This window comes from Prionailurus bengalensis, chromosome D3 (assembly GCF_016509475.1).
Source record: "Prionailurus bengalensis isolate Pbe53 chromosome D3, Fcat_Pben_1.1_paternal_pri, whole genome shotgun sequence".
Lineage (NCBI taxonomy): Eukaryota > Metazoa > Chordata > Mammalia > Carnivora > Felidae > Prionailurus > Prionailurus bengalensis.
Window position 1 is genome coordinate 52854988 of NC_057356.1, and position 13262 is coordinate 52868249.

Genomic DNA, 13262 nt, shown 5'->3' on the forward strand with positions numbered 1-13262 from the left:
AAGAACAAATATGCGATGATAAACATCTTCAACCTAATATGTGGTGATGTTTCCATTTTTAGCACTTCCTCTCTTTCCTATTCGCCTACTCTTTCTTTCCCTTCCTTATTTTCTCATCATTTCCCATATTTTTCTAAATTCTTATTCATCTTCTGCAACGTGCAAAGCCACAAACTCAATCATCTATTGGATCCCAAATTCTTTTGAGTGATCTGCATATTTATGGGAATCTTGGAGCTATACCTTTACAATTCCTATTCACTTAATTATTATTACTATATAAAGTATAGGAACAATTTCAGTGTGTTGAGTTATTTGGAATGGAAACATTTCTGATTAAAAAAAATAGAAATAATGCAACTTTCCTTCCACAATTAATTCATAATTTCAAACCTGACCTACTTTTACACTCCAGCTATCTGGCAGTGATGCCACCTTTTTGATCAACAAAAATACTGGTCTTTTCTGTGTGGATAACTTTATTTATTTATTTATTTATTTATTTATTTATTTAAAGACTTTATTTTTAAGTAATCTCTACACACAACGTGGGGCTTGAACTCACAACCCCAAGATCAAGAGTCGCATATCCTACCCACTGAGCCAGCTAGGCACCCTGGATAAGTATTAATGAAAGGGACAGTTGAATTATGCAAAATCTGCTAGGCATGTCCTCTGTCCAAGAATGCTAAATTCTGGTAGACTATTCAGGAGAATCTGGATATAGACCCAAGAGCATCAACAACTCAGTATCTGAAACTTGTCGCTGAATGTTAAATATGATTTCTGGAGGAAAGTGACAAAACACACTGATTCTTTTCTAGTTCTGGTGAATAGATGATCCTTATTAGTACAAACAGCTTAAAGTCTTGATTCAATTCAAATGGATTGAATTTTAAAATAAACAAGCAAAATTTTAAAAATAAACAAGCAAAAACCCTCCACTCTACAAAGCCAAATGAGGTAAAATGTACCTGCTGAACATGTTGCGGAAATGGACCTAAGGAGTTCTCCATCAATGAACAGGGAATAGGGGCCCATCGTCTCTTGCTGCGCTTGAGAACTGGGTCTTTTGTGTGTCTCTTCTTGGGAACCTGAGTGCGATGAGACATGAAGAAATACAATACTGCCTGTCATCAGGAACTGTGAATTTCACATGTACATTAACATGAGGAAAATAAGTAAGAGTTGTACATAACAAGATCACAGGTAATACCCTCACCATTTCTGTTTTGTATTACTAAGATTCATACACACACATAGGAACCAGTTTCACCTGATTTAATGAGTTAATCAACCAGAACTTTGTAAGGCATGGATGAAAGATGCCATCTTGAGGAGTATATACCCCCTAAAAATAGGTAATCTGTTAACAAAAGCTAAAAATTAGTTTTATTCCGTTAGGAGTGGTACAACCGACATTTTTTAAAATACTAACTATGGTGCGAAGCATTTGTATAACTATACAGAGACAGAGGTCAGCATTTGTTCAAGTATATTTTATTTTATGTAATGTGAAAACTCTCTAATAAGAAATAATGTTTTACAAGCCTTTTCCTAAATTCGTAATATATGTAATGCATATTAATATGTAAGCATATTCTAAATTTGGTGAAGAATTCTTATAATCCAAAGGAATTTAACTAGAGGGGGTCTCCCATAAATCAAATCACTTATTAATAAATTATTTCATAAAACCGATTCATTGGGCAGAATTTGGTTAAAGTGAGACCTATGTGAATTTCAGTAACCTCTCCCTTCCCACTCCTTGATCACTATTACTCACTTCGGGAAAATGAGCCTAGAGCCAGAACATTCAAACCAATCTTGTGGACTGGCTATACTTCATTCTCTAAGGAAAAGGACCGGTGGAATTGTCTATTAAATTGGGAGTAAGCTTTAGAGAATCTCTTTAAAGAGACTGAAACCCATAGTCACTTGGGAGAAAGCCACTCAGGGTAGAGTGCCACACCTCCAACCTGAATCCATTTCCACTGAGTTTTAGACCCACCCCTGCCTGTTCTTCAGGTTGGTTGTGCTTTTAGCCACACCTCAAACCACTATCTGAAACCTATGATATTCTGAGTTTGCTCCCCGGCCCCAGAGCTGTTCATTCTTACACCATTTTGCAAATAGCTCTCCCACACCTTAAAACTGTCTAGTCTTTACATAAGTTAATTAGAAGTAGAATAAACAAACAAGCGAGCATTCGGGAACAATGATTTTAACGTGGAAGGAAATCTATGAAATGAAGAGTTCTCATAAAGCAGAGTATTACACTTAAGTCTTGACCTATATACCTTCTTTCCTCTCACATCCAGTACAATTTCTATCTCTTTCTGTTCCTGTCTCTGGTCATCTGAAAGAGAAATGTAAAAGCTTTTCCTTGCAGAAGACAAAATGAGGTCATGTGTTGTGTAGATGGAGCCATCTTCTAGAATTCTGAAGTCGGGATCACTTGACAGGATTAGGCTGGCTGACTGGAAGCATTCTTTTGGATTCACTGCAGGGAAGAAATTCACAGTAATTTGTAAAATAAAACAGGAATAGAACAAGTTTTACAGGACTGGCAACTGTGAGTGCTTGAGAAGCAGCAAGAGGGAGGTTACCCTTGGAATTTATTGAGTACCTACTATTATAAAATTGAGGAGCCATGGAAATTAAATAATTAAATAAATGGAGTCATGTTTCTAGTATTTTCATCATAAATTAATTTGTGAATAGATATAAAATATTTTCCTAGTGTCCCTGGATTTACTGTTTCCACTTGAACTCTTATTTATGGGTTTGTACATATATATATATATATATATATATATATATGTGTGTGTGTGTGTGTGTATACATATACACACATATATAAATTTGTGTGTATATATATATATAGCAGATATATATACATATACACAAATTTATCATTTTCTATGTAGTATAACTGTATGATATCAGTAAATTTGGAGCTTGTTTGCAATAATCTTTGGTAGTTAAAACTATCTTGCAAAAAGTAAGAAAACTAGTCTATACTTAAGTAATACTTAGTATATATTGTGGTTGTTATCAAAATATTTCCTTTACAGATTCACATTTAACATATTTAGCATATTTGCTATATGTCTATAAAATATAGATTGTTTATCTTTCTAAGTGTTTTTAGAAGGTATAAGGCAGTGGATTAATTTAAAACTTCAAAGCACTGGGCAAACGATGTCTGTCTTGGAAAGGATACCACTGCTGTATTGAAGATGTAAACTTAAGGCCAATGAAAAACCTTGATGGAAGGAATGTGAGCCTTGGACTCGGACCAACCAACCTACGCTTTAGGGACGGCTCTGAGAGTAAGATTTGTTGCAATTTTGACTTTCACAAGCTATTCTGTGTCATAGATCACAGATCACAAATTCTTGGTGAATATTTGTTCATTATAATCAACCTTAAGCACAAATATGATGTGGGGGCATTTAAATTTTGACACATTTGTTTTATATCTAATCAATTGTGGGGGCATTTAAATTTTGACACATTTGTTTTATATCTAATCAATTAAAGAACAACTGGCTTTGGAATTTTGGCAGCAGATTAGCTGATACGGATTAAGATATGCTTCTGGTTTTGGTGCCTTTATTCATTTGAACTAAGCCAATTTAGAGCTTTGATGTTTGCTAACTCTCTGGCAAAAAAAGTATACAGCTAACTTGGTACTTTAATTGTTTCTAACCGCTACCAAAACAGAGTAGTCCATCTTTCATTTTATGTCGAATTTTAATACCAAGTAGCTACTACATGGCTTTATCCCAAAGTTTACTAGAGCACCCTGAAGCTCGATATAGCAGTGAAAACCATAATACTGTTTTAATACTATTTCTCACCTTTGCCTACAAGTGTTTCAGCCTGAAGATGAGAAGGAACTTGAAGAGAAATTTTCTGACAAGCATCGCAAGATAATATTAAAACCTCAAAAAAGAAAAAAGAAAAAAAAATCAGGAATTATATTTGATCATAAACTTTCACGTTACAGTTTTGTCTTATTGATAAAAATCGTGTCAATTTCAGAAACAAATTTATCTTCTAGTCCTTCAGCATTTTTCATATTCATTTTAAAAGGGAAGAGCAAAGGAAATGGCTTTAGGGGCACCATAGTCATTCAATATCAGTGAAAAATTAGAGTGAATAGTAGTTCTTAGAACCCAAATCATATTGTGTCATTTGTAAGAAATGGCTTACAAACCATTGATTTTATATAAAGGTTATCATCTCTAAGGCAAATTATAAATGTTACTGTGATTTCTTAGCGTGAAGAAAGCACTTAACTTGAGAATTTAATGATCCAATATTTATACACAAATTATTTCCACAACCCCACACAATTTGAGATTGTAGTTGATTAAGGCTAGAAACCATTGGAGGATTTTTTTTAACCTTGTAAAGAACACCACCCACAAATATTCACTAATCTCAGGTGGCTCCTGGGACTGGTTTGGCATAAACATCAAAGTTTAAATGATCTCAAACCAAAAAACTAGTCTAAAAAGAAATATAATTCAAAATATAGAGAGTAGCCTTCAACAGGGTAAAGATCTGTAATTAAATTCAAGACACAACTATTGTTTTAAACAGCTAGATAGTCAAAGGAAAAAAGACAGACCACTTGGGGGAAAAAGTTATTAGTTTAAAAGTATCATCAGGGGGCGCCTGGGTGGCTCAGCTGGTTGAGTGTCCGACTTCGGCTCAGGTCGTGATCTCGCGGTTCGTGAGTTCGAGCCCCGCGTTGGGCTCTGTGCTGACAGCTCAGAGCCTGGAACCTGCTTCGGATTCTGTGTCTCCCTCTCTCTCTGCCCCTCCCCCATTCATGCTCTGTCTCTCTCTCCTTCAAAAGTAAATAAACATTTAAAAAAATAATAAAAAATAAATAAAAGTATCGTCAGGTTCAAAATATAGTTTGCTTCTTTCTCTTCACATTCTGTATTTATTTGCCTTCTCTCCTGTTTACCACTATGACTGCTTTTTGATTGTTTAAATACAAGATAGAGCAGGGCTAGATTTCCCAGAAACAGGTCAATTTTATTATGATTTTTTTCTGAGGACATATTTCTAGTTATGGGACCTATTATTTGGGAGAGAAAGAGGGCATTATCATCCATACTTGGATATACTGCATCAGCCTATTTAAATAGTTTGTAGTTTTACAAAAACACTGTTAGGCAAATAATACCAAACACTGGAATTTAAAAAGTTACATTTGTACTCAGTTTAATTAATTAATTAATTAATTATATTACTTTTTTTTTTTTTTAGCTTCCCTGTAATGTTTTTACAACTCCACACATTTTCCTTCCTGGAATGTAACAGCAGGCTGATCATATAGTCACCTAATGATCTTTCTGTTTCCAGGCCTCTCTTCCAAGAGCTTGCAAGTTACTTAAGGGGAAAAAACACACCTGCCTTATTCTCTGTTACAAACTCAGTGTCTAGCACAAGGTAGGTATTTAAACATAAGACATTCTTATTTATTTGACTTTTTAATATACTCATCCCTAATGCCAAGGAATAAACTACATTTATATCTCAAGAACTTTCGGAACATAAAGAATTCTATTAGTAATGATCTCAATATATGATGTAGAAAGACTATTTTGTAATTGACTATATATATATATGTGTGTGTGTGTGTGTGTGTGTGTGTGCGCGCACACATCTGTATCTGTATATGTACGTGTTTGTATGTATACACATGTCTAGCCTATATATACACATACATTATTCTCATAGGATATAGCCACATCCCTACTCCCACAACCATCTTCTTTCCTACCTGCCCTACGATCCCCACTTGTTTGCTTCTGCCTCTGTAGGCAAAGCCAGTGGAGGTCACCAGAAGTACTACTCCAGTCTTCACCTTAAATTAACAGCTTAATGATTTACAGGGAGCTGGGGTCAGACACCTTTTAATTATTATGGGGGTTAGGGATGGATGGGCAAGGGATGATCCAAAGGATACTGGACACAGAAGAGACCAGAAGCAAAAGAACACTGGACGAGTCCCTCAAAAATCTTTCACCACATTTTACCTACTGCTAACTCAAGGTGGTCTCTGACGTTGTTGTTATTGTCTCCCCCAGGCAGTTACAGAATGAGAATCTGACCACCAACCCTGCATCATATATTTATATGGAGAAAATGTTTATCCCCATACAGTAAAATCTTTAAATTCTGAAACTAAAATGGAGAGAGAGAGAAAGAAAGAAAATGCACAGCTCAGAAATGCCAGATGGAGATATGGGACAAGTCTCCTCTCCCTCATCCCCGCCAAAGAAAAATAGCACCTGAGTACACACTTATGAAGCTATGAAAACCCAAGTGGAAGCCAAGGTCATGGATTGTTTTCAATGGCTGTCACATTTTTCTTTATTGTTTTTCTCAAGTTAAAGCCCTTGCTTGAACTGGGAGTTCTGCACTTCTCTTAGCTTCGGGTGGGTAAAATGAAAGTCCTGGATAATACACATCCCCACCCAGACTTCCTTCTCCTCCTCTTGCAGCTCAGTGGAACTAAGTGTGACAATCAACTACAGCGCATTTAATGACTGGTAGTGTGAGGAAACCTCAGAACCTTCTGGGACAAATGCCCAAGGAATGAATTCACTCCAATGTTCCTTAGGAAAACACCACAGCAAGATTGAACAGGGATTCCCTTGAAAAACTTCAACATGCTGGCAGTGGGCATGCGAAGAATAAACAAAACACCTGCTATCCCGGGTCACATGTATCTCAGCTCTTGCTTGGGTTTTTCTCAGATCTGTTTTTGTTTTCTCAGTCTATCTTCTGGGCCTTCCACTGCCACCCCTGCTCCCTTTCAAGCCCAAACTAGAGGGAGGAAGCGCGTAGTAACATGCATGAATTCCTTGATCCTTTGGTTGTTACTCACCAGGAGACAGAAAAGGAGCTGCTTACGGAAGATGCTCCCTGGGGCAGCAGAGGCCACAGCCATCAGAAGTGGTCCCAATGGTCAGGGATGGTGGCTGGATAATAGGGCAGCTTGGGATGCACAGGGTGGCTTAAGCAGATTCCCAATGGCTGGCAATTGTGCGGGGTGTTTCTGCTGCCACCTTGATGCAGCCGAGCTTGGTTTGGAAGAGAGTCAGGAGGCCAGTGATAAGAGACAGGAGATGGAGCCGCGGGAGAATTGCTTTCCTCCTATTCCCAGGTCAGTCTTCCTCCTTCCAATTCAATTACTTCTGAATGTAAAGAGGTTTTCCTACAAGTGGGGAGGGTGGGGTACAAAACACCCCAAAGCCCGGTCACTAGCTCCTCCTCACAGCTTTCAAAATTTCTCCTGCCACTTGACACATAGGCAGAAGCAAGAGGGAACACCCTCCATCCTCAAACCTCCTCCTTTTCCCCCCAGGTTGATGCTCCCCGGTTATTACCCACTCCCACGTCCTCCCCTCCTTCTTCTTGGCCTTATTAACCTGTCTTGCCCCTAGGTACAAACACAAATGGTGCACAAACTCCATACATGGAAGTGATGCCTCCTCAGCTGCCGTTTTGGCAAATCAGGGGACATATGCATGTGTAATCACAGCCATCAGAACTTATCTCCCTATCTCAGCGTTTAGGTGTTGTCTGCCTCAGACAGCACCACAGTTCTGCAGGAGATCTGGCGCTCCGGTCACAGCAGCAACTTCTCTGTGTTTACCCCCGTCATTGTCTGTCCACTGTGGTTTGGTCTTTGAGGTGTCACCAAGAATTTAGCAGAGTGTACATAGACCTCATAAAAGTTAGAGAATAAGGAAATAGCTGGCAGATAATTTTTTTTATTGCATTCTTCTTTTGTTACTCATCGCGAGGCAATCTGTTTTCTTCCTTGACTATCACTATTTGAGAGCAACTACGATCTGGGACCAACTCTCTTTAAAATCACTCCGTTCATCCGAATTACTTACATATTACATGCAAGATATCCTAGCCCCAAAGTACTATATTCCACTGAGGTTAGTTGTTGTTTGTTTGTTTGTTTGTTTTTCTTTTTTCTTTTTAACTTTATTCGTTTTGAGAGAGAGGGGCAGAGAGAAAATCCCAAGCAGGCTCTGCGTCATCAGTGCAGAACCCAACATGGGGCTCAAACTCGCGAACCGTCAGATTGTGACCTGAGCCGAAACCAAAGTCAGATTGCTTAACCCACGGAACCACCAAGGCACCCCCATCGAGTATAGTCTTTTGAAAACTAATAACCCTTGCAAGGAGAACTGCAGCATCATTTCTCCTATCACAACTCAGTGAGTTCAGTATTGACTGCACCCATCAGCAGTGATGGAAGTTAGGAAAGGAAGGTAAATATTTTCAAATGGTAATTGTTTAATATAGGGTATAGAGAAGGAACTAAAATTCATACTTCCTGAGCCACTGCTAAAAATCAGGATGTGGCAGGCATTTCAGTGAATCCTCTCAAACAGCCCAGTGAGGGCTCCTTTCAAATGATAAAACCATGAAAAAGTATGTGATCATCCTTTGCCCACTGACCCAATGAAGAAGAAGTTAACATTGGAACCCAAGCCTGACTGCCTCCAAAAGGCCACTTTTTCACTCTCTCCTGCTATTTCGATGATAAGTATATACACATATGTTGAAAAGGAACAGAAAGTGATGATCAGGCAAGTAAGAGTTCAGCCTTGCTCAACAATAAGTCAGGTTGGAACTAGTAAAATGTATTCAGAAGCAGTTGTAATCTATGCTTCTTAATGGCAGCCCATTATTCTGGAATACTGTGGGCACCTGGCCTCTTCTTTTTTTTTTTTTAATGTTTATTTATTTTTGAGAGAGAAAGACACGGAGTGTGAACAGGGGAGGGGCAGAGAGAGATGGAGGTACAGAATCTAAAGCAGGCTCCAGGCTCAGCTGTGAGCACAGAGCCTGACATGGGGCGCGAATGCACGAACCATGAGATCATGACCTGAGCCGAAGTCAGATGCTTAACCGACTGAGCCACCCAGGTGCTCCTCTGGCCTCTTTTTTTGGACAGCCATCCTATAGTCAAGGGAAATGCTTGTTTGCATTTATGTAATGCATTTATGTTATAAATTCTTATAAGTGAAATTACTCCCCTTGCTCCTGCTACTGACATTTCTACCTCGTGTCCAACTGAAGAGTAAAGGCACAACCCAATACCCGTGATGATGAGAAAGAAAGTATGAAAGATTTTCTTTTCATTATTTCACAGTGGGAGCAATTCCTTCTTGCATATAAACGTGGGAATAATAATATAACCGCTTCTTTGAAATTGGAGGCTGGGAATATTTGGGAAATAAAAGACCATGGAAGAAGAACTGAGAGATATCTTGTAGTATATATTGCCAAAGGTATAGCTACTGACACATATATTTTGTGTCTGCATTGGAATTTGGCTCTGAGAAAATAAAATCACTTTAATTGGATATGTTAATATTTGATACTTTGGGAGAAAAGAATAGAAATATAGAAATAGGAATAAAAAAGTATATGTGTAGATCCAAAGGTAATTCTTTCTGTGTATGTTTGGGCATGATTATCTAAGTGTATATTTAAATGCATGTATACTTAAACATATTTATAATATATATTTTTTAGAAAGAGCTCTATTTTATTTTCATTTTTATGTGTGTGTTTGTTGTATTTTGTTTTAATCTATGCCTAAATTACCAGCATAACTGAATGACTGATAGCATAGAACAGTGGTTAAAAGCTCAGATTTTGCAGATTAGGAGTTTAGACTCTGCAGCTAGAATGCCTGGGTTCAACCCCTGTCTTTACTACCTACTAGCAATATACCATTAAGCGAGTTACTTAACTCTTCTGCGCCTCAGACTCTTCATCTATAAAATGGGGGTAATAATAGCTGCTAATCTATAGATTATTATGAGGATAAATGTGATTATACACAGAAAGCACTTTGAACAGTGTTTGGCTCATAGCAAGCACTAATATTTTATACCATATAATTGTCTATGTATGCAATAAAAAGTTAAAGAGATTGCACTTCAAGTAAAACAAACACAAACTTATTGCAAATACAAGGTCTCTTATGTAAAAGCTATCTAAAGATACACAAACAGATGTATTCATGGAACAAATATTTAAGGGTCCAATATGGGGGTCTCACCTCTGCTAAAAGATAAGCACCATATACAGAAAAAAAAAAAGAAAAAGGAAGACAGGCATCTTATTAAAATTTTTAAAAGCACAACTTTGTGGAGGAAAACACAAATGTTTTCTTTCTAGTTCAAAATATAGGGTAAAAGGAGGCACCACGGCAAATATTAAATGTCTTAGAAACTTAGAAATTAAGAACAGACGATGAGGGACGCCTAGGTGGCTCACTAGGTTAAGGGTCGGACTCTTGGTTTCCGGTTCGTGAGTTCTAGCCCCGCATTGGGCTCTGTTCTGACAGTGCAAAGCCTGCTTGGGATTATCTCTCCTTCCCTCTGCCCCTTCCCTGCTCTTGCTCTCTCTCAAAATAAATAAATAAACTTAAAAAAAAAAGAATAGAGAATGATTACATTCTAAATGCAGAGTCCTATAGAAGAAAAAAATTAAATATGTAAGCATTGCATAATCTGTTTTCTACCACAGATTTATGGCCCTACAGAGAAAGAGTTAAATCTAAGGACTCACATGGCCCTTATAAGTCTTTAATTTTTAACTTATGGAAGGCATGTTGAGAAAATATGTCTTCTATTAAATTTTCAAGATTGTGTCTCATGGAAATACAGTGACAAATTTCATAAGAAGTGTTTATACACAGCCAATTTGTGGAAAGTGTTGTTTATGAATAAATTCAAAGCTTCAGAATAACCACTTATTGACAGAATTATTATCTCTGTCAGAGGACCCAATTTTCTTTCAAAAGACCCTGAACTGGTAGGAATCTGTATACACTGATGAGCCCATAACAAGGCACTTTGTGTTAAATATACATGACCAAAGATGACAGAAAAACAGGGGTAAATGAGGGTATGTGATCTTAAAATGGGAGGGTAGAAGTGTATGAACAAAGGAAAAAGAAGTCTTGGCTATAGAGAACACATTGGGTTCATGAGTTCAATGTACTGCAGTAGAAAGCCCCTTAAATTCCTTTGGATTCAGAAACTTTTATCTGGGTAAAAGGTTCTTGAAAACTAGAAGTAATTCATAAGTACTGATAACTATTGGCAATGATTTCTTCAGGCTGCTGGCATAGAATACGTATCAATTTTCATTAAAAATGACTACTTCTCATTATTCTCAAAACTGTTGGCAAACCTATGATAAGAAATGTCAGCATAAAGTCTCTGTTTAATTTAGAACTCTATTCAGCACTCACACATAACCCAAACTGGCTTAAGAGAAACAAAATAAAACAAAATAGTTGTGGACAAGGGATTTGTTAGGTCATGTAATTGGAAAGTCCAGGGATAGCTTGGATTCAGGCATAGCTCAAACCAAATGATCAAAGGATCTCACCAAGCTATTGGTGTCCATCTCTTAGCTCTTTCTTTGTGTTGGTTTTCTTGTCATTCAATTTCCTTAAAGTGGAGCCAAAGATGGCCACCAGAAGCTCTAAGATTATTTTCTATCAGTTTAGTAATTCATACTTAAAAAAGCGTGTCTTGCTTCCAATAGTTTGAGCAAAACACAGTTCCACTGGTTAAATCCATGAGTTGAACATCAAGGATCAAGCCAGACCACGTAGGCAAAAAGTGGTGGAGAAGCCCTTGCCCAAAACAACTGTGGGCTATTGACAGAACAAGAAATATTGTAGATAAGCAGGCAAATCAGAAAATTTCCACCAAACTGACCTTTTCTTTATTGTCATTTCAATAATACCTATTATGCATCAAATCATTTATTAACAGCTTCTGTACTCTCAGCACTACCCATGATACTTATGATAGAAAGCTGAAGAAAACATGACCTCTGCCCTCATGGAGCTTAAAATCTATTACACATTTTGAAAATTAAAGTACTTCATATGATGTAGTTAGGATTAAAATCTTGGCGAAATGAACATACTGAATATTTTAGACTTTTATTCACTTCCTGAAATCTCCTCCAATTTTTTGTTGTTGTTGTTGTTGGTCTTCAAAGTCAAATGTTTGAAAAGTGTGTTGTTTTTTTTTCTATGGTACACGGAATCTTACTGTCAATTATTTATCTTAAATATTAAAAATAGGGGCGCCTGGGTGGCGCAGTCGGTTAAGCGTCCGACTTCAGCCAGGTCACGATCTCGCGGCCCGTGAGTTCGAGCCCCGCGTCAGGCTCTGGGCTGATGGCTCGGAGCCTGGAGCCTGTTTCCGATTCTGTGTCTCCCTCTCTCTCTGCCCCTCCCCCGCTCATGCTCTGTCTCTCTCTGTCCCAAAAATAAATAAACGTTGAAAAAAAAAAAAAAATTTTAAATATTAAAAATAATGTTATTAAATGTTGATTTTTATGGATAAGAATATGTATAATCACTACCTAAACTTTGTTAAGATAGAGAATTAGGGAGGAGAACTTCACCCATGGTCTAAATGTAATCTTCCATCGCATATCTTCCAATCTAGTTTCTGTGTATAGAATTTTAAACATTGTTACATTGTGCTTTAATTTAACTTTGTAGAATACATTTTCCCTTTAATCATTTAATAAAACAAACATTTGTCCCATATTGTGACAAGTCCTATATAGATATGTCAATGACTGTATTAAATTCCTTCAAATAATCACATTACAATTGCTTTAACCACTCTCTAAGATTGAGAATTTAAGTTGCTCCAAATTTTTTTTCTTATTACAAAAACCATCCTGAAAGCTAAAGCCTTTTCTGGATTTAGGATCATTTCTTGAGATAGAGTCCTACACATAGACATTCTAGGTCAAAAGATAATGAGATTTAATGGCTCTTGGTATATAAAGCCAACCTACATCCCCAAAGCAGAGCACTGATGCACATTCTGACTGACGTGAACACAAACAATAAACATCCTAGCCAGGATTGAATATTGGCATTTTGTTAAAAATCCTATTTTGATAAATATGACGTTATCATTTTAATCTGAATCATTTGATCATGATGTCGAGCTCTTTTCAGAACTGCTAAACCACTGCATTTTTTTCATGATATATATATTCTTTTAATATATTAGCACATATTTGGAACTATAAGGATAGTAGCGCGTTTGAAGTAAACCAAACCAGTTAATAATTAAAACTCTTTTCAATGGAGCTGCTTCTTTGAGATAAGAAGATTGTTATATTTTTAGTTTTTAGCCTTTTTT

The 13262-nt window shown here is 37.1% G+C and overlaps 1 protein-coding gene across 4 annotated transcripts in view; it reads right to left on the reverse strand.

The window, feature by feature from the left end:
* Positions 1–13262, reverse strand: part of DSC1 (desmocollin 1) — a 349862-nt gene that overhangs the window by 24665 nt on the left and 311935 nt on the right. For 2 of the 4 annotated variants that reach the window (XM_043558531.1, XM_043558533.1), the window contains exons 3-5: positions 3867–3951; positions 2301–2503; positions 975–1094 (exon numbers count right to left, since the gene is read on the reverse strand). In XM_043558531.1, coding sequence (XP_043414466.1) covers positions 975–1094; positions 2301–2503; positions 3867–3951 — 408 coding nt within the window. Of the gene's footprint in view, positions 1–974; positions 1095–2300; positions 2504–3866; positions 3952–6919; positions 7456–13262 lie in introns of those variants that run through there. The other 2 variants (XM_043558532.1, XM_043558534.1) reach the window with 2 other exon arrangements.